The sequence below is a fragment of the Bombina bombina genome, chromosome 1 (genome assembly GCF_027579735.1).
Source record: "Bombina bombina isolate aBomBom1 chromosome 1, aBomBom1.pri, whole genome shotgun sequence".
Lineage (NCBI taxonomy): Eukaryota > Metazoa > Chordata > Amphibia > Anura > Bombinatoridae > Bombina > Bombina bombina.
Genome location: NC_069499.1, coordinates 233,437,453 through 233,462,288, shown reverse-complemented (window position 1 = coordinate 233,462,288; position 24,836 = coordinate 233,437,453). Strand labels below are relative to the sequence as shown.

The 24,836-nt window shown below is 41.1% G+C and overlaps 1 protein-coding gene across 1 annotated transcript in view; it reads right to left on the bottom strand.

Annotated features, from left to right (window-relative positions):
* Window positions 1–24,836, bottom strand: part of INO80 (INO80 complex ATPase subunit) — a 396,744-nt gene that overhangs the window by 41,727 nt on the left and 330,181 nt on the right. The window contains 1 exon segment of the mRNA XM_053711738.1: window positions 16,315–16,470. Within this exon segment, the coding sequence (XP_053567713.1) occupies window positions 16,315–16,470 (156 nt within the window).

The window sequence follows — 24,836 nt, the reverse complement described above, 5'->3', positions numbered from 1 at the left end:
AGATATATAGATGGCCAAATAATTATAACGGGTGATTTTAACATAACCCCAAATCCTCTATTGGATAGGAGAGGTGACCCAAAAAAAAGAATAAATAGAGAATATATCTCTATTAGAGTTACATATGAGAAAGCAATTTTTGAGGCCTTACAGAAAACTTTTAATAGCCATATTGCGAGTAAAAAATAAGACTGAAATAGATTTCACCTGTATTTCTAGAAAACAGAATTTATGTTTACCTGATAAATTTCTTTCTCCAACGGTGTGTCCGGTCCACGGCGTCATCCTTACTTGTGGGATATTCTCCTCCCCAACAGGAAATGGCAAAGAGCCCAGCAAAGCTGGTCACATGATCCCTCCTAGGCTCCGCCTACCCCAGTCATTCGACCGACGTTAAGGAGGAATAATAGCATAGGAGAAACCATATGGTACCGTGGTGACTGTAGTTAAAGAAAATAAATTATCAGACCTGATTAAAAAACCAGGGCGGGCCGTGGACCGGACACACCGTTGGAGAAAGAAATTTATCAGGTAAACATAAATTCTGTTTTCTCCAACATAGGTGTGTCCGGTCCACGGCGTCATCCTTACTTGTGGGAACCAATACCAAAGCTTTAGGACACGGATGAAGGGAGGGAGCAAATCAGGTCACCTAAATGGAAGGCACCACGGCTTGCAAAACCTTTCTCCCAAAAATAGCCTCAGAAGAAGCAAAAGTATCAAACTTGTAAAATTTGGTAAAAGTGTGCAGTGAAGACCAAGTCGCTGCCCTACATATCTGATCAACAGAAGCCTCGTTCTTGAAGGCCCATGTGGAAGCCACAGCCCTAGTGGAATGAGCCGTGATTCTTTCGGGAGGCTGCCGTCCGGCAGTCTCGTAAGCCAATCTGATGATGCTTTTAATCCAAAAAGAGAGAGAGGTAGAAGTTGCTTTTTGACCTCTCCTTTTACCTGAATAAACAACAAACAGGGAAGATGTTTGTCTAAAATCCTTTGTAGCATCTAAATAGAATTTTAGAGCGCGAACAACATCCAAATTGTGCAACAAGCGTTCCTTCTTTGAAACTGGTTTCGGACACAGAGAAGGTACGATAATCTCCTGGTTAATGTTTTTGTTAGAAACAACTTTTGGAAGAAAACCAGGTTTAGTACGTAAAACCACCTTATCTGCATGGAACACCAGATAAGGAGGAGAACACTGCAGAGCAGATAATTCTGAAACTCTTCTAGCAGAAGAAATTGCAACTAAAAACAAAACTTTCCAAGATAATAACTTAATATCAACGGAATGTAAGGGTTCAAACGGAACCCCCTGAAGAACTGAAAGAACTAGATTGAGACTCCAAGGAGGAGTCAAAGGTTTGTAAACAGGCTTGATTCTAACCAGAGCCTGAACAAAGGCTTGAACATCTGGCACAGCTGCCAGTTTTTTGTGAAGTAACACCGACAAGGCAGAAATCTGTCCCTTCAGGGAACTTGCCGATAATCCTTTTTCCAATCCTTCTTGAAGGAAGGATAGAATCCTAGGAATCTTAACCTTGTCCCAAGGGAATCCTTTAGATTCACACCAACAGATATATTTTTTCCAAATTTTGTGGTAAATCTTTCTAGTTACAGGCTTTCTGGCCTGAACAAGAGTATCGATAACAGAATCTGAGAAACCTCGCTTCGATAAAATCAAGCGTTCAATCTCCAAGCAGTCAGCTGGAGTGAAACCAGATTCGGATGTTCGAACGGACCCTGAACAAGAAGGTCTCGTCTCAAAGGTAGCTTCCAAGGTGGAGCCGATGACATATTCACCAGATCTGCATACCAAGTCCTGCGTGGCCACGCAGGAGCTATCAAGATCACCGACGCCCTCTCCTGATTGATCCTGGCTACCAGCCTGGGGATGAGAGGAAACGGCGGGAACACATAAGCTAGTTTGAAGGTCCAAGGTGCTACTAGTGCATCCACTAGAGCCGCCTTGGGATCCCTGGATCTGGACCCGTAGCAAGGAACTTTGAAGTTCTGACGAGAGGCCATCAGATCCATGTCTGGAATGCCCCAAAGTTGAGTGACTTGGGCAAAGATTTCCGGATGGAGTTCCCACTCCCCCGGATGCAATGTCTGACGACTCAGAAAATCCGCTTCCCAATTTTCCACTCCCGGGATGTGGATAGCAGACAGGTGGCAGGAGTGAGACTCCGCCCATAGAATAATCTTGGTCACTTCTTCCATCGCTAGGGAACTCCTTGTTCCCCCCTGATGGTTGATGTACGCAACAGTCGTCATGTTGTCTGATTGAAACCGTATGAACTTGGTCCTCGCTAGCTGAGGCCAAGCCTTGAGAGCATTGAATATCGCTCTCAGTTCCAGAATATTTATCGGTAGAAGAGATTCTTCCCGAGACCAAAGACCCTGAGCTTTCAGGGATCCCCAGACCGCGCCCCAGCCCATCAGACTGGCGTCGGTCGTGACAATGACCCACTCTGGTCTGTGGAATGTCATCCCTCGTGACAGGTTGTCCAGGGACAGCCACCAACGGAGTGAGTCTCTGGTCCTCTGATTTACTTGTATCTTTGGAGACAAGTCTGTATAGTCCCCATTCCACTGACTGAGCATGCACAGTTGCAATGGTCTTAGATGAATGCGCGCAAAAGGAACTATGTCCATTGTCGCTACCATCAACCCGATCACTTCCATGCACTGAGCTACGGAAGGAAGAGGAACGGAATGAAGTATTCGACAAGAGTCCAGAAGCTTTGTCTTTCTGGCCTCTGTTAGAAAAATCCTCATTTCTGAGGAGTCTATAATTGTTCCCAAGAAGGGAACCCTTGTTGACGGGGATAGAGAACTCTTTTCCACGTTCACTTTCCAGCCGTGCGATCTGAGAAAGGCCAGGACGATGTCCGTGTGAGCCTTTGCTCGAGGGAGGGACGACGCTTGAATCAGAATGTCGTCCAGGTAAGGTACAACTGCAATGCCCCTTGGTCTTAGCACAGCTAGAAGGGACCCTAGTACCTTTGTGAAAATCCTTGGAGCAGTGGCTAATCCGAAAGGAAGCGCCACGAACTGGTAATGTTTGTCCAGGAATGCAAACCTTAGGAACCGATGATGTTCCTTGTGGATAGGAATATGTAGATACGCATCCTTTAAATCCACCGTGGTCATGAATTGACCTTCCTGGATGGAAGGAAGGATAGTTCGAATGGTTTCCATCTTGAAAGATGGGACCTTGAGAAATTTGTTTAAGATCTTGAGATCTAGGATTGGTCTGAACGTTCCCTCTTTTTTGGGAACTATGAACAGATTGGAGTAGAACCCCATCCCTTGTTCTCTCAATGGAACAGGATGAATCACTCCCATTTTTAACAGGTCTTCTACACAATGTAAGAACGCCTGTCTTTTTATGTGGTCTGAAGACAACTGAGACCTGTGGAACCTTCCCCTTGGGGGAAGTCCCTTGAATTCCAGAAGATAACCCTGGGAGACTATTTCTAGCGCCCAAGGATCCAGAACATCTCTTGCCCAAGCCTGAGCGAAGAGAGAGAGTCTGCCCCCCACCAGATCCGGTCCCGGATCGGGGGCCGATATTTCATGCTGTCTTGGTAGCAGTGGCAGGTTTCTTTGCCTGCTTTCCCTTGTTCCAGCCTTGCATTGGTCTCCAAGCTGGCTTGGCCTGAGAAGTATTACCCTCTTGCTTAGAGGACGTAGCACCTTGGGCTGGTCCGTTTTTACGAAAGGGACGAAAATTAGGTCTATTTTTTGCCTTGAAAGGCCGATCCTGAGGAAGGGCATGGCCCTTACCCCCAGTGATATCAGAGATAATCTCTTTCAAGTCAGGACCAAACAGCGTTTTCCCCTTGAAAGGAATGTTTAGTAGCTTGTTCTTGGAAGACGCATCAGCCGACCAAGATTTCAACCAAAGCGCTCTGCGCGCCACAATAGCAAACCCAGAATTCTTAGCCGCTAACTTAGCCAATTGCAAAGAGGCGTCTAGAGTGAAAGAATTAGCCAATTTGAGAGCATTGACTCTGTCCATAATCTCCTCATAAGGAGGAGAGTCACTATCGAGCACCTTAATCAGTTCATCAAACCAGAAATATGCGGCTGTAGTGACAGGGACAATGCATGAAATGGGTTGTAGAAGGTAACCCTGCTGAACAAACATCTTTTTAAGCAAACCTTCTAATTTTTTATCCATAGGATCTTTGAAAGCACAACTATCCTCTATGGGAATAGTGGTGCGTTTGTTTAAAGTAGAAACCGCTCCCTCGACCTTGGGGACTGACTGCCATAAGTCCTTTCTGGGGTCGACCATAGGAAACAATTTTTTAAATATGGGGGGAGGGACGAAAGGAATACCGGGCCTTTCCCATTCTTTATTAACAATGTCCGCCACCCGCTTGGGTATAGGAAAAGCTTCTGGGAGCCCCGGCACCTCTAGGAACTTGTCCATTTTACATAGTTTCTCTGGGATGACCAAATTTTCACAATCATCCAGAGTGGATAATACCTCCTTAAGCAAAATGCGGAGATGTTCCAATTTAAATTTAAAAGTAATCACATCAGATTCAGCCTGCTGAGAAATGTTCCCTAAATCAGTAATTTCTCCCTCAGACAAAACCTCCCTGGCTCCCTCAGATTGGGTTAGGGGCCCTTCAGAGATATTAATATCAGCGTCGTCATGCTCTTCAGTAACTAAAACAGAGCATCCACGCTTACGCTGACAAGGGTTCATTTTGGCTAAAATGTTTTTGACAGAATTATCCATTACAGCCGTTAATTGTTGCATAGTAAGGAGTATTGGCGCGCTAGATGTACTAGGGGCCTCCTGAGTGGGCAAGACTCGTGTAGACGAAGGAGGGAATGATGCAGTACCATGCTTACTCCCCTCACTTGAGGAATCATCTTGGGCATCATTGTCATTATCACATAAATCACATTTATTTAAATGAATAGGAATTCTGGCTTCCCCACATTCAGAACACAGTCTATCTGGTAGTTCAGACATGTTAAACAGGCATAAACTTGATAAGAAAGTACAAAAAACGTTTTGAAATAAAACCGTTACTGTCACTTTAAATTTTAAACTGAACACACTTTATTACTGCAATTGCGAAAAAACATGAAGGAATTGTTCAAAATTCACCAAACTTTCACCACAGTGTCTTAAAGCCTTGAAAATATTGCACACCAATTTTGGAAGCTTTAACCCTTAAAATAACGGAACCGGAGCCGTTTTAAGCTTTAACCCCTTTACAGTCCCTGGTATCTGCTTTGCTGAGACCCAACCAAACCCAAGGGGAATACGATACCAAATGATGCCTTCAGAAGTCTTTTATCAGTATCAGAGCTCCTCTCACATGCGACTGCATGCCATGCCTCTCAAAAAACAAGTGCGCAACACCGGCGCGAAAATGAGACTCTGCCTATGCTTTGGGAAAGCCCCTAAAGAATAAGGTGTCTAAAACAGTGCCTGCCGATATAAATATATCAAAATACCCAGAATAAATGATTCCTCAAGGCTAAATAAGTGTTAATATCAATCGATTTAGCCCAAAATATGTCTACAGTCTAAATAAGCCCTTGTGAAGCCCTTATTTACAATCGAAATAAACATGGCTTACCGGATCCCATAGGGAAAATGACAGCTTCCAGCATTACATCGTCTTGTTAGAATGTGTCATACCTCAAGCAGCAAAGGACTGCAAACTGTTCCCCCAACTGAAGTTAATGCTCTCAACAGTCCTGTGTGGAACAGCCATGGATTTTAGTTACGGTTGCTAAAATCATTTTCCTCATACAAACAGAATTCTTCATCTCTTTTCTGTTTCTGAGTAAATAGTACGTACCAGCACTATTTGAAAATAACAAACTCTTGATTGAATAATGAAAAACTACAGTTAAACACTAAAAAACTCTAAGCCATCTCCGTGGAGATGTTGCCTGTACAACGGCAAAGAGAATGACTGGGGTAGGCGGAGCCTAGGAGGGATCATGTGACCAGCTTTGCTGGGCTCTTTGCCATTTCCTGTTGGGGAGGAGAATATCCCACAAGTAAGGATGACGCCGTGGACCGGACACACCTATGTTGGAGAAATAATAATACTATGTCTAGTCTAGATATCTTCTTAATTTCTGCAAAACAATTAAATAGAATAAATAAAGTTCAAATGATGGATTTTACTTTTTCTGATCATGCCCCAGTACTTATGAGAATAGATCTCCAACATAATATATGGTGCCCTGACAAAATGCAGACGGACATTTGGCAGACAGCCTTCTGTCAGACTGACATTTGGCCGATGGACAGAATGACAAAGAATGTTCCGATTTCGGCCGAGGGCAGATACACTTCAGAGTGCTCTGTTCTAATCAGAGCCTCCAGCGCCGCAACTGCCTCTCTGGGAACCGTACCATGGGTCCCAGCCCGCACGTCTTGTAATTCTCTGTCTGGGAAATTATCTATCTATTTATCTATCTATCATATCTATCGAATCTATCAAATTTATCTATTGCATCTATTAAACTATTTAATCTATGTATCTATCTATCAAATCTATCTATCTTGTGGCAGGACTGTTATCTGACAGCCACTTGTGCGTCGGCCAAACGTCCGTCTGCTAAAAGTCTGGCCACGTAATATATATATAGTAATAAATATAATAGATTCTATTTCCCTATTTATCTCATCACTTTTTACAAAATAAATGGGAAGAATATCATATAAATAATAAATCTTATTTAAACAGTCAAATTTATTGGGAATCGGCAAAGGATACTATAAAATCTGATATTATAACGTGATGAATTATAGAAAAGAACAGAAAAAAATAGATTTAGAACGCTCAAAAAAAGTTGCTTCAACATTTAGTAACTATAAAAAAATAAAACAAATATTAAGAATAAGGAAACTTTTTTGTTAGCTAAACAGGAGAGAGACAGCTTCTTAGAAAGGGAAACAAAAGAAAAACTAAGACAAGTAGAGGCAATATTCTTTCGTTGGGGAAATAGATCAGTGAAGCTTTTAGCGCCCTTAACAAACAACCAGAGATCCAAGAATTATATAAATAATATTAATTATAAAGGAGTGATTACTCAAGAACCTAATAGCTAAAGCGTTTGCGGATTATTATCAAATGTTATACACAGCACAAAAAAAATGTAATAGAAGATCCTTATAGTTTTTGGGGAAAAAATAATCTCCGCAAAATAGAAAAGGATCAATTAGATATGTTAAACCAACCTATTAATACAGAAGAGATAAAATAAATAATTAACGGTCTTTCGTTAGGGAAAGCAGCGAGCCCTGATGGCCTTCCGGCCGAATACTTTAAAATGCTAATAGACAAAACTGTCCCTATTTTGAATCAGCTTTTTTATTCATACCTCATAAATAGTATTATCCCATCTCAAAATTTTAAATGTGCAAATATAATTGTTACTCCAAAGCAAAATAAAGATCCTTCCCTACCACAATCTTATAGACCTTTATCATTTATAAATGTGGACTAAGATTTTAATGAAAATATCCTATAGATTGAAAATAATAATACCACATTTAATAACTGTGGAACAAACAGGATTTATTTTGGGTAGAGCCACAAATCTAAGGAAAATCTTATATGCTATAGAAAAATATGAAATTGGAGGTGGTGGAGAGGGGGCTGCCGATCTATCTTTGAATGCAGAGAAGGCCTTTGACAGAATAGTGTGTCCCCATCTCTTCACCAACTTGGAGAATTTTGGCTTTGATGGAGTCTTTCTGGAATTTGTTAAAAAAAAATAAATATATATATATATATATATATATATATATATACACAAATTCTATAGCGTATATCCAAATAAATGGACAGTATTCAGAGACTATTCAGCTACAACGGGGAACCCGTCAGGGCTGTCCCCTGTCTCCGTTGTTTAATAATTCTCTAGAACCTTTGTTATCTATTCTAAATCAGATTATTCCAGGTATACATATATTTAAATTGGTTGCTTATGCAGATGATCTATTATTATTTATTACAGATCTTAAAAAACATTGAAACAATATTTTAAAAATTATAGACCATTATAGTCAATTTTCAGGATAAAAGATTAACTTTATAAAATCTCAAATACTCTGGCTAAAGAAAACTTTAAAAGATCTTGAACTCCCGTTGCAAGAACAATCTGCCCCGATGGAATATTTGGGTATTAAAATTGATTTCAAAAACTCAAATCTTTATAAATGAAATGTGAAATTAGCTATATTAAAATAAAAAAATGAGCATGGGTAAATATACCATTATTATTACATGGTAAAATTAAATTAATAAAAATGAAGATACTCCCTGGTTTACTGTATATTTTACAGATACTACCATTAAAAATGACTAAATTGGATTTATTTCAAATTGAAAAAGCAATGAGATTATTTTTATGGAATAATAAGAAAGCAAGAATAGACTTAAAAAAAAACTTATTTACCAATGGGGGATTAGCACTTCCTAATATAGAATACTATAATATTGCTATATTAATGAATTATAGTTTTTATTGCACCCATGAAATTGATCAAGAGAGATTAGGAAATATTAAACTATATTGTCTGATTATAGAGAATCTCAATTTAGAATCATAAATCAAGATTATCTGCTACCTAGAAGAGTCTCCAAATGGAGACAAGATGTTAAAAATTGTTGTCCTAAATGTTCAATAATAGATCCAGATTTTCTTCATTATATCTGGGCCTGCCCTATGAATTACCAATTTTGGGCTAAGACTTTGTATCCAAACTTTGTAATACAAAGATTGTTTTAGACTGTTTGAGCATAGTCTTTCTAGATAAATTGGATTATAAAATAAACCTAAATAACCTACAATAATATTACTACAATAATATTGGCAAGAAAAAGAATTTTCAAGTTATGGATAGATAAGAAAGCACCTACTATAAAACACCTTAAATATAATTTGACCCATCAATTAATTCTAGAGAGATTTGATCTTTATTATAATAAAGTAGCAAATAATAAAATGTTTAAAGAAAAATGGAAACCATTTATTAGACGGTTAGCTTAGTCCCAGCTTTGTAAAGATATCAATAAAAACTTGATTACATTTAATATGAGAGATAACTAGATATTGACGCAATTTTTTGCGTCTGTTTTTCGTCTTTTGTTTTTCTTTTTCTTATTGTTGGCTATTTTATTTTGTATCTTCCACTATTGTGATAGATAATAAAGTTCCCAAAAGAGGAACTTATAGGAGCGCTCTAATGAAAAGTAGATAAACTCAATGTCTAATAACAAATTTTGGTGATTTGACCAAAGTACCGTTTTACCCAAAACGTAAACGAGTAACCAGTTAATGCAAATTCAGATATATGAAGGGTCTGGACTTTAGGCTGCTCCTCTTGATCCCAGTGTGAGGGACGATCTAAACAATCAGAAAAAAAGAAGAGGGCGCCTCATAGTGTAGTATATTCTTAAACAGTGCAGTTGTTGAACATAAAAGTAAACGCTTACCAGATGGTATTGCACCGTTCTCTGACCGGTGGCAGCAGGCGGACTAACACTTAACAACGGTTAGTACACTGATCCGACTCTTTGGTCAGCTGTGTTCTGTATCACTTTGTAACAAAGTTAGCCGCAATCCAAATGGATACACTGTTTCGTCAGCGTGAACCCGGTGCTGCAGTATACCTTGATTAGGACCCAAAGGGGGGGTTAAAACCATACAACAACTTCCGAAGAGATTATGGTTAAAAGTGCTTTATTCTTGTTGCTGCAACGCGTTTCACGACCGTATACACTGGTCGTTTCCTCAGGCAATACAAATTAATTGTATTGCCGGAGGAAAAGACCAGTGTATATGGTCGAGAAATGCGGTCAGAGAACGGTGCAATACCATCTGGTAAGCCTTTACTTTTATGTTCAACAACTGCACTGTTTAAGAATATACTACACTATGAGGCGCACTCTCCTTTTTTTCTTATTGTGAGAGATATATAAGTGAAATATAAATTCTATACTTGATATATCATCTTATAATTCAAAAACTGTAAATCCTGATATCTTTTTTCAATAAAAACAAAATTAAAAAAAGAAATATTACCAGTAAGTTGTGGGATTTAAAGTATGAATTTACCTTTTTGACTAGTTCCTTTAAGGTTTCATTGATAACAATATATATAAAATGCTTTCAGTTACAATCAGCTCCAATAATATATTTGCTCTACAGTAAGATGCAGACAATTGGTCTCACTGAATCATTTTAAATGCATTTTTGGAAAAAAAAAAAAAAAAAAAAGGATAACCTTTTTTTAGAATCCAGTCACAAAAACAGAATTTATGCTTACCTGATAAATTAATTTCTTCTATGGTACGACGAGTCCACGGATTCATCATTTACTTGTGGGGATATTATCCTCCTGCTAACAGGAAGTGGCAAAGAGCACCACAGCAGAGCTGTCTATATAGCAACTCCCTTAGCTCCACCCCCCAGTCATTCGACAGAAAGTACAGGAAGAAAAAGGAGAAACTAAAAGGTGCAGAGCTGACTGAAGTTTAAAATCAAAAAATATAATCTGTCTTAAAATGACAGGGCGGGCCGTGGACTCGTCGTACCATAGAAGAAATTAATTTATCAGGTAAGCATAAATTTACTTTTCTTCTATAAGGTACGACGAGTCCACGGATTCATCCTTTACTTGTGGGATACAATACCAAAGCTACAGGACACGGATGAACGGGAGGGACAAGACAGATGGCTAAACAGAAGGCACCACTGTTTGAAGAACTTTTCTCCCAAAAATAGCCTCCAAAGAAGCAAAAGTATCAAATTTGTAAAATTTGAAGCGAAGACCAAGTCGCAGCCTTACAAATCTGTTCAACAAAAGCATAATTTTTAAAAGCCCATGTGGAAGCCACCGCTCTAGTAGAGTGAGCTGTAATTCTTTCAGGAGGCTGCTGTCCAGCGGTCTCGTATGCCAAACGGATGATGCTTTTCAGCCCAATAGAAAGAGAGGTAGCCGTAGCTTTTTGACCTCTACATTTTCCAGAATAGACAACAAACAAAGAAGATGTTTGACGGAAATCTTTGGTCGCTTGCAAGTAAAACTTCAAAGCATGAACCACGTCCAAGTTGTGCAACAGACACTCCTTCTTAGAGGAAGGATTAGGACACAGAGAAGGAACAATAATCTCCTGATTAATATTCTTATTAGTAACAACCTTAGGAAGGAATCCAGGTTTGGTACGCAAAACCACCTTATCAGCAAGGCGAGTCGCATTGCAATGCAGATAGTTCAGAAACTCTTCGAGCCAAAGAGATAGCAACTAAAAACAGAACTTTCCAAGATAGAAGCTTAATATCTATGGAATGCATAGGTTCAAACGGAACCCCTTGAAGAACTTTAAGAACTAAATTCAAACTCCATGGCGGAGCAACAGGTTTAAACACAGGCTTGATTCTAACTAAAGCCTGACAGAACGACTGAACGTCGGGAACATCTGCCAGACGCTTGTGCAGTAAAATTGACTAAGCAGAAATCTGTCCCTTTAGGGAACTAGCTGATAGCCCCTTCTCTAATCTTTCTTGGAGGAAGGACAAAATCCTAGGAATCCTGATCTTACTCCATAAGTAGCCTTTGGATTCGCACCAATAAAGATATTTACGCCATATCTTATGATAAATTTTCCTAGTGAAAGGCTTTCAAGCCCGGATCAAGGTATCTATGACCGACTCAGAGAATCCCCGCTTGGATAAAATCAAGCGTTCAATCTCCAGGCAGACAGCCGCAGAGAAACTAGATTTGGATGCTGGAACGGACCTTCAATCAGAAGGTCCTGTCTCAGTGGCAGAGTCCATGGTGGAAGAGATGACATCTCCACCAGGTCTGCATACCAAGTCCTGCGTGGCCACACAGGTGCTATCAAAATCACAGAAGCTCTCTCCTGTTTGATTCTGGCAATTAAACGAGGAAATGGTGGAAACACATAGGCCAGGTTGAATGACCAGGTTACTGCTAGAGCATCTATCAGTACTGCTTGAGGATCCCTTGATCTGGACCCATAACAAGGAAGTTTGGCGTTCTGACAAGACGCCATCAGATCCAATTCCGGTGTGCCCCATTGATGAATCAATTGTGCAAACACCTCCGGATGGAGTTCCAACTCCTGAAGGATGGCAAGAGTGAGTCTCTGCCCATCAAATTATTTTGGTAACCTCTATCATCGCTAGAGAACTCTTTGTTCCCCCCTGATGATTGATATATGCTACAGTCGTGATATTGTCCGACTTGAATCTTACGAATCAGGGCCGAAGCCAGCTGAGGCCACGCCTGAAGTGCGTTGAATATCGCTCTCAGTTCTAGAATATTGATCGGGAGGAGAGCCTCCTCCTGAGTCCACACACCCTGTGCTTTCAGGGAGTTCCAGACTGCACCCCAGCCCAATAGGCTGGCGTTCGTCGTCACTATGACTCATGCTGGCCTGCGGAAACACATTCCCTGGGACAGATGATCCTGTGACAACCACCAAAGAAGAGAGTCTCTGGTCTCTTGATCCAGATTTATCTGAGGAGATAAATCCGCATAATCCTCATTCCACTGTTTGAGCATGCATAGTTGCAGTGGTCTGAGATGCAAGCGAGCAAACGGAACTATGTCCATTGCCGCTACCATTAGTCCGATTACCTCCATACACTGAGCCACTGACGGCCGAGGAATGGAATGAAGAGCTCGGCAGGTGGTTAAAATCTTTGATTTCCTGACCTCCGTCAGAAAAATTTTCATGTCCACCGAATCTATCAGTTCCCAGGAATGGAACTCTTGTGAGAGGGATAAGTGAACTCTTTTTTACGTTCACCTTCCACCCGTGAGATCTTAGAAAAGCCAACACGATGTCCGTGTGAGTTTTGGCTAGTTGGTAAGTTGACGCCTGAATTAAGATATCGTCCAGATAAGGCATCACTGCTATGCCCCGTGGCCTGAGAACCGCCAAAAGGGACCCTAGCACTTTTGTAAAAATTCTGGGAGCTGTGGCCAACCCAAAGGGAAGAGCCACAAACTGGTAATGCTTGTCCAGGAAGACGAACCTGAGGAACTGGTGATGATCTTTGTGGATAGGGATGTGTAGATACGCATCCTTTAAGTCCACGGTGGTCATATATTGACCCTCCTGGATCTTTGGTAAAATAGTCCGAATGGTCTCCATCTTGAAGAATGGGACTCTTAGGAATTTGTTTAGGATATTGAGATCTAAAATTGGTCTGAAGGTTCCCTCTTTCTTGGGAACCACAAACAGATTGGAGTAAAACCCCTGTCCCTGTTCTCGGAACTGTGCAGATCACATCCATGGTATATAGGTCTTCTACACAGCGTAAGAACGCCTCTTCTTTTTGTCTGGTTTACAGACAATTGAGAAAGATGGAATCTCCCCCTTGGAGGAGAATCCTTGAAATCTAGAAGATACCCCTGGGTTGCGATTTCTAACGCCCAGGAGTCCTGAATGTCTCTTGCCCAAGCCTGAGCAAAGAGACAAAGTCTGCCCCCTACTAGATCCGGTCCCGGATCGGGGGCTACCCCTTCATGCTGTCTTGGTGGCAGCAGCGGGCTTCTTGGCCTGTTTACCTTTGTTCCAAGTCTGGTTAGGTCTCCAGACCGACTTGGATTGAGCAAAATTCCCCTCTTGTTTTGCAGCAGGGGAAGAGGTAGAGGGACCACCTTTGAAGTTTCGAAAGGAACGAAAATTATTTTGTTTGGTCCTCATCTTATTTGTCTTATCCTAAGGAAGGGCATGGCCTTTTCCTCCAGTGATGTCTGAAATGATTTCTTTCAGTTCAGGCCCGAATAGGGTCTTACCTTTGAAAGGGATGGCTAAAAGCTTAGATTTTGATGACACATCAGCAGACCAGGACTTAAGGCATAACGCTCTACGCGCTAAAATGGCAAAACCTGAATTCTTTGCCGCTAATTTAGCCAGTTGAAAAGCGGCATCTGTAATGAAAGAATTAGCTAGCTTGAGAGCCCTAATTCTGTCCAGAATATCATCCAATGGGGTCTCAACCTGAAGAGCCTCCTCCAGAGCCTCGAACCAAAAAGCAGCTGCAGTAGTTACAGGAACAATGCACGCTATAAGTTGCAGAAGAAAACCCTGATGAATAAATATTTTCTTTAAGAGACCCTCTAATTTTTTATCCATAGGATCTTTGAAAGCACAACTGTCCTCAATAGGTATAGTTGTACTCTTAGCCAGGGTAGAAATAGCTCCCTCCACCTTAGGGACCGTCTGCCACGAGTCCCGCATGGTGTCTGATATGGGAAACATTTTCTTAAAAGAAGGAGGGGGAGAAAACGGAATACCTGGTCTATCCCACTCCTTAGTAACAATGTCCGAAATCCTCTTAGGGACCGGAAAAACATCAGTGTAGGCAGGAACCTCTAGATAGCTGTCCATTTTACACAATTTCTCTGGAACTAAAATAGGGTCACAATCATTCAGAGTCGCTAAAACCTCCCTGAGCAATAAGCGGAGGTGTTCTATTTTAAATGTAATAGCCGTCATATCTGAGTCTGTCTGAGGGAACATCTTTCCTGAATCAGAAATCTCTCCCTCAGACAGCAAATCCCTCACCCCCAACTTAGAACATTGTGAGGGTACATCGGATATGGCTAATAAAGCGTCAGAGGGCTCAGCATTTACTCTCACACCAGACCTGCTTGCTTCCCCTGCAACCCAGGCAGCTTAGATAAAACCTCTGTGAGGGTAGTATTCATAACTGCGGCCATATCTTGCAGGGTGAAAGAATTAGACGCACTAGAAGTACTTGGCGTCACTTGTGCGAGCGTTAATGGTTGTGACACTTAAGGAGAATTAGATGGCATAACCTGATTTTCTTCTGACTGAGAATCATCCTGCGACATACTTTTTGTAGCTAAAATATGTTCTTTGCAATTTATTGCCCTTTCAGTGCATGAGGGACACACATTTTAAGTGGGGGGTTCCACAATGGCTTCTAAACACATTGAACATTGGCTTTCCTCAATGTCAGACATGTTGAACAGGCTAGTAATGACCACAAACAAGCTTGAAAACACTTTATTTAGTGAAAAAATAACAATCTTAAAAAACGGTACTGCGCCTTTAAGAGAAAAAAAGCATGCACGTTCTGCAAAACTGCCTTAAAATACACCAATCCTTTAAATTTTTTGATATGATATACAAATAATGCAGCTGAGATTGCCCAACAAAGAAAGGAACAGTTAACCCTTTACTGTGCAAAACCGGATCGTTAATAGGCCTAAATCCGGACAAAAACACCCCCTGCACCTCGCCACAGCCCTGCTGTGGCGCCTACCTGCCCTCAGGGGTTGGAAAAATGGAGTTAAAGCTTCGATTTGGCCCAACACTTCCACAAGGGCCCACCGGAGTTGGAGCTTGCTGCTTGATCTGCAATTACAACTGCGCATCTGAGGCGCGAAAATAGGCCCCGCCCATCTCACTCAATGTTTTTACAGCCTAAAGGAACCGCACCAGAGCGGTTCCAAACTAGCCATGTGGGTTCTAAAACCCAAACCAGAAGCCAAGTGTACCCTCAATAAAGTAACAAAAAAACGTTATTGAAATAAACTCTTTCAGTTCCCAAAACGTTTGCCCACAAACATTCAAACTCAGTGTCAACCATTTTTTTTATTGGCCCCTTATGCAAGCTTAGTAATACCCCTCTATATCTTTTAGGATTACTGCTTACTCTTTCCCTCATGGGGATACTGTCAGCCAATTCTGAAATACCACAGTCTCTCCAGAAAAAAATGACTGAACATACCTCACTGCTTATAGCATGAAAGGGTTCCTCACACTGAAGTTTCTTGTACTCCTCAGCCATTCTGTGGGAACTGCTCTGGATCTTAGTGACAACTGCTAAGATCATCAGCCTCCAGGCAGAAGTCTTCATCCATCTGCTGCCTGAGAGTAAATAGTACACACCGGTACCATTTAAAATAAAAAACTCTTGCTTGAAGAAATAAAAAACTAATATTTTACCACCTCTTTCACTTTACCCTTCCTAGTACTTAGAGTAGGCAAAGAGAATGACTGGGGGGGTGGAGCTAAGGGAGGAGCTATATAGACAGCTCTGCTATGGTGCTCTTTGCCACTTCCTGTTAGCAGGAGGATAATATCCCCACAAGTAAAGGATGAATCCGTGGACTCGTTGTACCTTATAGAAGAAATATATTTATATTAATGTTCTACTAAATCATCTCACTTTAAACTGATCAGTATGTGGAGCTATAATGTCTGAAAATCTAATTTAACGACCGTGTGACAAGCAGGTGACACTCACCTCACTGAAGGGACTAGGCATTGCAGAGTCCACGCTGATAAAGGAGTCATCCCCATCTGCAGACAAGTTTGAGTTATCCGCAGAGGGCACCACAGGAATTACCAGGTTAACCCCTTCCTTTCTTCTCTTCCCTTCTGTCTCATCTTCCTTCTTTTTCTGCAGCAAAAAACAAACACAGTAGGTACCAGCACATGGCAGTACTGCTAGATCTGACGTCTTATTAGTTTCCTGCATAGACACAGATTTCATGTTTCTAACTCGGTTTCAAATAGAACATTAAAAGGAAGGAAAAGTTGTGTATGGTGGAAGAACATATGACTTTTGCAAATGACAAATATTTGTACCAAGCACACAACAAAACTATCTGACCAGCGTATACAAACACTCCAATGTAAAGGAAAAGGTTAAAGGGAAAGTAAAGTGAAAATTTAAATGTTTATGATTCAGATACAGCACACAATTTTAAACAACTTTAAAATGTACTTCTATTATCAAAGATGCTCTGTATCCTTTGTTGAAGAGTAAACCTATGTAGGCTGAAAGGAGTTCAGGAGCATGTGCGTGTTCCGTGGCAGCAATGTTTGAAACTATGTATAACACTGCTAGAAACATTGCTGCCAGATGACTAAAGACATGTGCACGTTCCTGAGCTCCCCTAGGATTAGTTTTGAATACCAAGAGAAGTAAGCAAAATTGATAATATCGGTAAAATCGAAAGTTGTTTAAAATATCATGCTCTGCACAATCTATTTAAGTTTATTTTTTACTTTAAAGGGACATGAAACTAAAAATTTATTTTTCATGATTTAGACAGAGCATACACTTTTAAACAACTTTCTTTTGTTATCCTTTGCTGTAAGGTTTATCTAAGAAAGTTAAGGAGCAGCAAAGAACCTAGGTTCTAGCTGCTGATTGGTGGCGGCATATATATACCGAATGTCATTGACTCACCCATGTGTTCCAGTCATCAACCAGTAGTGCATTTGCTGTTACTTCAACAAAGCATACCAAGATCATGAAAGTAAAAATTTGGGATTTATGTCCCTTTTTTTATTAAATTTATAGTGACCGTGTCAGGTAGCTAGTCATCCCCATTTAACAAACGTTTAACCACATGGAACCTACATCAGTAAAATAAATACATTTGTCAAACTAAAAAGCATCAGTTAATGCAAATACATATAATAATATCTTTGAGAAACAGCGTGCCATAAAGTGAGTATTTAAATAATTACCGCTACCATGGTCTCACTTCTAGCAGTTCAAGAGTTAGCTACTGATCTAGGGCCATATTAACACTAATACATATAAGCATATACATATATATTTTGAGTGATAACACAGTCCAAATAGATCGCAATGTAAAGGCCTTTTCAGTGCAGTTTTTTTTCTAACACCCCACATCAGCATAATTTAACCTCTAAAAAACTGCTTCATGCGGTTAATTTAAAAATGATTTTTTTATTTTATTAAGGAACCTCACACTTAAGCTTAGGGGCAGTTGGGGGACACTTTTAAAATTAACCAGAGATCTGACCTCTGGTTAATTTTCTGAGCACTTGTAACGGCTGGTTATTTATCATGTGCCCGTAAATGGGCAAATTTGCGATAAATTAGCGCTTCACTTGTAATCTAGCCCCTAGTGAGCAGTAATTTTGAACAGTACTGCTTTATTCATAATTAGCATTGTTATCCTATGGGTTTTCTCAGGCCAGAGGAAAAGACAATGCTGTTTTATGGAAAAAATTCCAAAATTGTGGACAGAAAGAAAAAAATTTAACCCATTCGTTGCCAAGCAATCAAGGTAAGCTTTATAGCTAGACCAAAAAGACTCATGTTAAGGGCCTATACTAGGTGACAAAACTAAGTTGCAATTTGCTGTCATGCCCTCACCTTTGCCTTTTATACTATTTAACTTTGCTACAAAAGCAGTTTCTCTCAGTTACAGAACTGTTCTTTATAAACAAGTTGTTCACTAAGCCTTGTTTATAACATGTTTTACTATTGTGTCTAATAAAACACTTATGTATCTGGATTTGTTGGTACATGTGAGTGAGAGCAGACGAGGACAAGCATTCCGATGATGATCGATCCATGTTCCCGTAGCAATGGATCAGTGAGCTGAGTCACAAGGGACTGCTGCTTCCAATCACTTGTATGCGGGTGACGATTACTTATGAGGTCGTCTGATCTGTACTAGGAGGCGACTTCTTGTTTACTTATTTATTTTTAGATTCTATGTGGAGAAAAAGAAGAGCAGCCTGCGAGAATATCTGTAATGATTGTGCACTTTACATTTCAGAGATATTGTTTAATGGGCCATTTGTGTCCATTTATACATTTTGAACATTGGCCACTTTAACTGTGCTATACAACAGCACTGGAGTAAAAAAATAAAACAAAAGATAACTACAAAACAACAAGGTATATTAATAATAATAAAATATATTTCCATTACATTTACAGGTTAAAAAAAAACCTACCTGGGCTATGTAAAAAGCACACTCTGATGAAGTGCAAAGCTTGAAGCTTGTTGCTAGTACAGTATGCATTAGAGACTGTTGGGCACACATGGTCAAATTTAAGTGGTCAATATGGTCAATAGGGTTGTGATTGGACAGCCACTAATGTGTAAATGTACTTCACCTGAGACCTTAAAGGGGTAGTAAAGTCAAAACGGCATCCAACAAAGGGGGCGCTTTATGATTGGCTACAGCGCGATTCAGCATTTTACACTGAAAAAGACTATGCGTTGCGGGCGGAGGAACGGCGGAATGTATAATAAAATGAAAGGGTAAATATTTATATATTTTAGAGTCTACAATGATTTTAATCAATAAACTGCCTTTTGTTTACTTTTTTATTACAAATATTGTTGAATATTGTTGAGCGTATAGCTTAATTTTACAATCATTTTAACTGTAAGTAAAGCGTGATGCACTAATAGAAGCTCAGCAAAACCTGAAAATGTCTCCCCCTATTGAAAAAAAACTAAATTAAAGTATACAAATAATAAAGAATCACTCAGATTTGAACCGCTATGGGTACAATTAAAGTTAGGTAATCCATTTTAGCCAGAAATATTGTGGATGTTAGTGTATTTATTACGTACATTTTAAACTCATTAAGTACATAACCGGCTAAAAAAAAAAAAAATGTATGCTTACCTGATAAATTTCTTTCTTTCTTTAAACGATGAGTCCACGGATCATCTAATTACTATTGGGAATATCACTCCTGCCCAGCAGGAGGCGGCAAAGAGCACCACAGCAAAGCTGTTAAATATCACCTCCCTTCCCTCCAACCCCAGTCATTCGACTGAAGCAAAGGAGAGAAAGGAAGCAACAAGGTGCAGAGGTGTCTGAAGTTTATAACATACCAACAAAACCTGTCCAAAAAGAACAGGGCCGTGGACTCATCGTGTCAAGAAAGAAAGAAATTTATCATAAGGTAAGCATAAATTTTGTTTTCTTTCTAATGACACAATGAATCCACGGATCATCTAATTACTATTGGGAATCAATACCCAAGCTAGAGTACACAGATAAGGGAGGGACAAGAAAGGGAACCTAAACGGAAGGCACCACTGCTTAAAGAACCTTTCTCCCAAAAGAGGCCTCAGCCGAGGCAAAAGTTTCAAATTTATAGAATTTTAAAAAAGTGTGAAGAGAGGACCAAGTTGCAGCCTTGCAAATCTGTTCCACAGAAGCTTCATTTTTGAATGCCCAGGAAGAGGAAAAAGCCCTCATAGCAGTTTCATTGGCAAAGCGAATAATACTCTTCAGCCACAAAGAAAGAGAAGTAGCCGTTTCTTTCTGACCCTTATGTTTCCCAGAGAAACCACAAACAGAGCAGAAGACTGACGAATATCCTTAGTCGCCTCTAAATAGAATTTTTTGCACCACATCCAGATTGTGTAAAAGCCGTACCTTTTTAGAAGAAGGATTAGGACACAAGGAAGGAACAACAATCTCCTGATTAATGTTCCGTTCTGAAACTACTTTAGGGAGAAACCCTAACTTAGTATGTGTAAAACCACCTTATCCGAATGAAAAATAAGGTAAGGAGACTCATACTGAAATGCCGAGAGCTCTGACACTCTACGAGCAGATGAAATAGCAACAAGAAACAAAACTTTCCAAGATAACAACTTAATATCTAAGGAATGCATAGGCTCAAACGGAGCCCCTTGAAGAACCTTAAGAACTAAGGTAAGACTCCAGAGAGGAGTAACTGGTTTGAACACAGGCCTGATTATGACCAAGGCCTGACAAAACGATTGCACGTCTGGGACGTCCGCCAGACGTTTATGTAACAAAATAGACAAGGCAGATATTTGACCCTTTAGGGAACTTGCAGATAAACTCTTCTCCAAACCTTCTTGGAGAAAGGACAGAACTCTGGGAATCCTAACTCTACTCCAAGAGTAGCCCTTGGATTCACACCAATATAGATATTTATGCCATATCTTGTGGTAAATCTTTCTAGTCACAGGTTTACGAGCTTGAATTATGGTCTCAATGACCGATTCCGAAAAATCCACGCTTGGATCAAATTAATCGTTCAATCTCCAAGCAGTCAGCTTCAGAGAAACTAGATTTGGATTTGAAGTAGAAGGTCCTTCCTCAACGTAAGTCTCCAAGGTGGAAAAGATGACATGTCCACCAGGTCTGCATACCACGCCGGTGCAATGAGGATCACCGACGCCCTCTCCTGCTTCATTCGAGCAATGACCCGAGGTAGAAGAGCGAACGGAGGAAATAGGTATGCGAGACTGAAATTCCAAGGTACCGCCAGGGCGTCTATCAGTACAGCCTGAGGGTCCCTTGACCTCAACCCGTACCTTGGAAGCTTGGCATTCTGCCGAGATGCCATGAGATCCAATTCCGGCTGACCCCATTTAAGAATCAGGCTGGAAAACACTTCCGGATGGAGTTCCCTCTCCCCTGGGTGAAAGGTCTGCCTGCTCAGGAAGTCCGCCTCCCAGTTGTCCACTCCTGGGATGTGGATCGCCGACAGACAGCAATTGTGGGTCTCCGCCCACTGAATTATCTTGGCTATCTTTGTCATGGCCAAGGAACTCTGCGTTCCTCCCTGATGGTTGATGTAAGCCACTGAAGTTATGTTGTCCAACTGGAACCTCATGAACCGGGCCGAGGCTAACTGAGGCCAGGCCAGAAGAGCATTGAAGATTGCTATCAGCTCCAGAATGTTTATGGGTAGAACAGACTCCGATCGAGTCCATGTTCCCTGAGCCTTTAGAGAGCCCCAGACTGCTCCCCATCCCAGAAGGCTGGCGTCTGTTGTCACAATCACCCAAGAGGGTCTGCGAAAGCAGGTTCCCTGGGAGAGATGATCCTAAGACAACCACCAAAGAAGAGAATCCCTTGTCTCCTGCTCCAGCTGTAATCGCGGAGACATATCCGCATAATCTCCGTTCCACTGAAAGAGCATGCTTAACTGCAGAGGTCTGAGGTGGAAACGGGAGAACGGGATGATGTCCATTGCCACTACCATCAGACCGATTACCTCCATGCACTGAACCACTGATTGCCAAAGAGAGGACTGAAGCGCTAGGCAAGAATCGAAAATCTTTGATTCCCTGACTTCTGTCAGAAAAATCTTCATTGATAAGGAATCTATTATGGTTCCCATGAAAATTACCCTTGTGTTTGGAAGTAAGTAACTCTTCCAAATTTACCTTCCATCCGTGAGATCGCAGGAAAGACATTTCCGTGTGGGATCTTGCTTGTTGAAAGGATGGCGCCTGAACCAGAATGTCGTCCAGATAAGGCGCCACTGCAATGCCCCGCAATCGGAGCACCGCCAACAGGGATCCCAGAACCTTTGAGAAAATTCTGGGAGCTGTGGCAAGGCCGAATGGAAGAGCAACGAACTGGAAGTGTTTGTCTAGAAATGCAAACCTTAGAAACTTGTGATTGTCCCTGTGGATGGGAACATGCAGGTACGCATCCTTTAAATCCACCGTTGTCATAAATTGAGATCTAAAATTGGTCTGAAGGTTCCCTCCTTTTTGGGAACCACAAACAGATTGGAATGGAACCCCAGACCCCGTTCCTGCATCGGAACAGGAACTATTACTCCCAGGTCGGAGAGGTCCTGAACACAGTGTAAGAACACCTATCTTTTTGTATGGTCTACAGATAATACTGAAAGCAGAAACCTTCCCCTGGGAGGAAAGGTCTTGAACTCTAGTTTGTATCCCTGGGACACGATGTCCACCGCCCAGGGATCATGAACATCTCGAACCCAAGCCTGAGTGAAGAAGGAAAGTCTGCCCCCCACAAGATCCGGTCCCGGATAGGGGGCAGGCCCTTCATGCTGTTTTTGATTCAATAGCAGGCTTTTTGGATTGTTTTCCCTTGTTCCAAGGCTGATTGGGCCTCCACGAAGGCTTGGACTGCCCTGCTTGGAAGAGGGAGTGAAAGGATTTCCCTTGAAATTTCGAAAGGAACGAAAATTACTGACGTCTCTTTTGTTTATTTCTCTTATCCTGAGGAAGGAAATGGCCCTTTCCTCCCGTAATGTCAGAAATTATTTCCGTCAAACCCGGCCCAAACAAGGTCTTTCCCTTGTAAGGAATCGCCAAAAGTTTAGACTTAGATGACACATCCGCAGACCAAGATTTTAACCATCAAGCTCTCCGGACCAGGACAGCAAAACCAGAAATCTTAGCTCCCAGCTTAATAACCTGAAGGGAAGCATCCATGATAAAGGAGTTGGCCAATTTAAGGGCCTTTAACCTATCCTGGATTTCTTCGAGGGGAGTGTCTGTCCGAATAGAATCAGACAATGCATCAAACCAGTATGCTGCCGCACTATTCACAGTAGCAATACAAACCGTGGGTTGCCATTGTAAACCCTGGTGTACATACATTTTCTTGAGTAACCCCTCTAACTTCTTATCCATAGGATCCTTAAAGGAACAACTATCCTCTATGGGAATAGTAGTTCTCTTGGCTAGTGTGGAAATTGCCCCTTCCACCTTGGGTACCGCCTGCCAAGACTCCTTGATAGAGTCTGCTATAGGAAAAATCTTTTTAAATATAGGGGATGGAGAAAAAGGGATACCCGGTCTCTCCCATTCCTTAGCAATAATCTCTGTAGCCCTATCTGGTACAGGAAATACCCCCACCATGGAGGGCATGTCAAAATACTTGTTTAGTTTACTGGACTTTTTAGGATTGACTACAACGGTAGTGTCGGAGTCGTACAGGGTAGCTAAAACAACTTCAGTATCAGCTAAAGGTATTACACTGTCTGAATCTGAGAATTCACCCTCAGATGCTACCGAAGTATCGTCCTCTTCAGGTTTTTGGGAAGAAACACTCTGAATAGCCACTACTGTGTCAGCAACCTTATTCACTGATTGATTACATTTCCTCTTGCGCTTTCCTTGCTGCATGGGAAAAGCAGACACCGCTGATGATATTAGGGAAGCGATGTCTTGCAAGGTAACTCCAGTCGGAGTTTGAGAGGAAGCACAGGGCACTGCATGTGTGGGCGATAAAATTTTGGACACTTGAGGAAAAAGCTGCGGCATATATTGAACATTGTCATTAGACTCCTGAACAGCATCCGCCTTAGACAATGTTGGCTCAGAAAAAAGTCTATCCCTGTAATTTAAAGTTCTCTCAATACATGAGGAACAGAAAGGGATTGGTGGTTCCACATTAGCATCAAAAAATAAAGAACAAGTAACATTTTGCAGGGCCTTGTGGTCCATTCTGACTCACAATGGAACAAATAACCATTAAATAAACTTAACTTTAGAGAAAAATTAAAACACAAAAAAAATTACCGCCTCTTTAAATTTTAAACGTAACATTTATTTTTTGCAGTAAGGAAATACTGTTACACAAGCACTACTGACTACCTCTACACCTCAGCTTAGGCTTTGCTGAGGTGCTTACCTGCCCTGCTGACACCGGATGGTATTCTCCAGTATAAGATCCGGAACTCGACTTGCAGCACAATGAAAAACTGGCCGGTCCTAATAACACAGCATTAAGCGTTTATTATGCGCTTTCCTGTCTGAGACTGCTATCTGACACGACCTCTGGTCACAGGAAGTGAAGGGAAAAACGGCGTGCAACAGCAAATTGCCGCCTCAGTTAGCCCTGTCCATCGTGGGCATCTAAAAAATGTACCTCCCGGTCGGCATATCTTAAAGTCAAGCCGCCGGGAGAAGTTAACATCACATCAAAAATTAGCCTTATTTAACCTCCTCAGCCTCAGTGTTTGCCATAACGATACTGCCTTCCTTTGTATGTTCCCCCAAACATATAGGAGAAATTCCTGTGTCCCAGTATATAGTGAATAAAGTGCCCAATTTTTCCTGTGCCCAGAAAAAATAAAGTCAGCACTTACATCATAAATCTGCCAGGCAGCAAGGCAGCTCACTAGGTTTGAGAGGTCTTCTCCCTCACATGGACCTGTGGAAAAAGAGATAAAGACCGAGTAATCTTACTCAGGCTTTCAGTATAAGGGCAGCATTAACT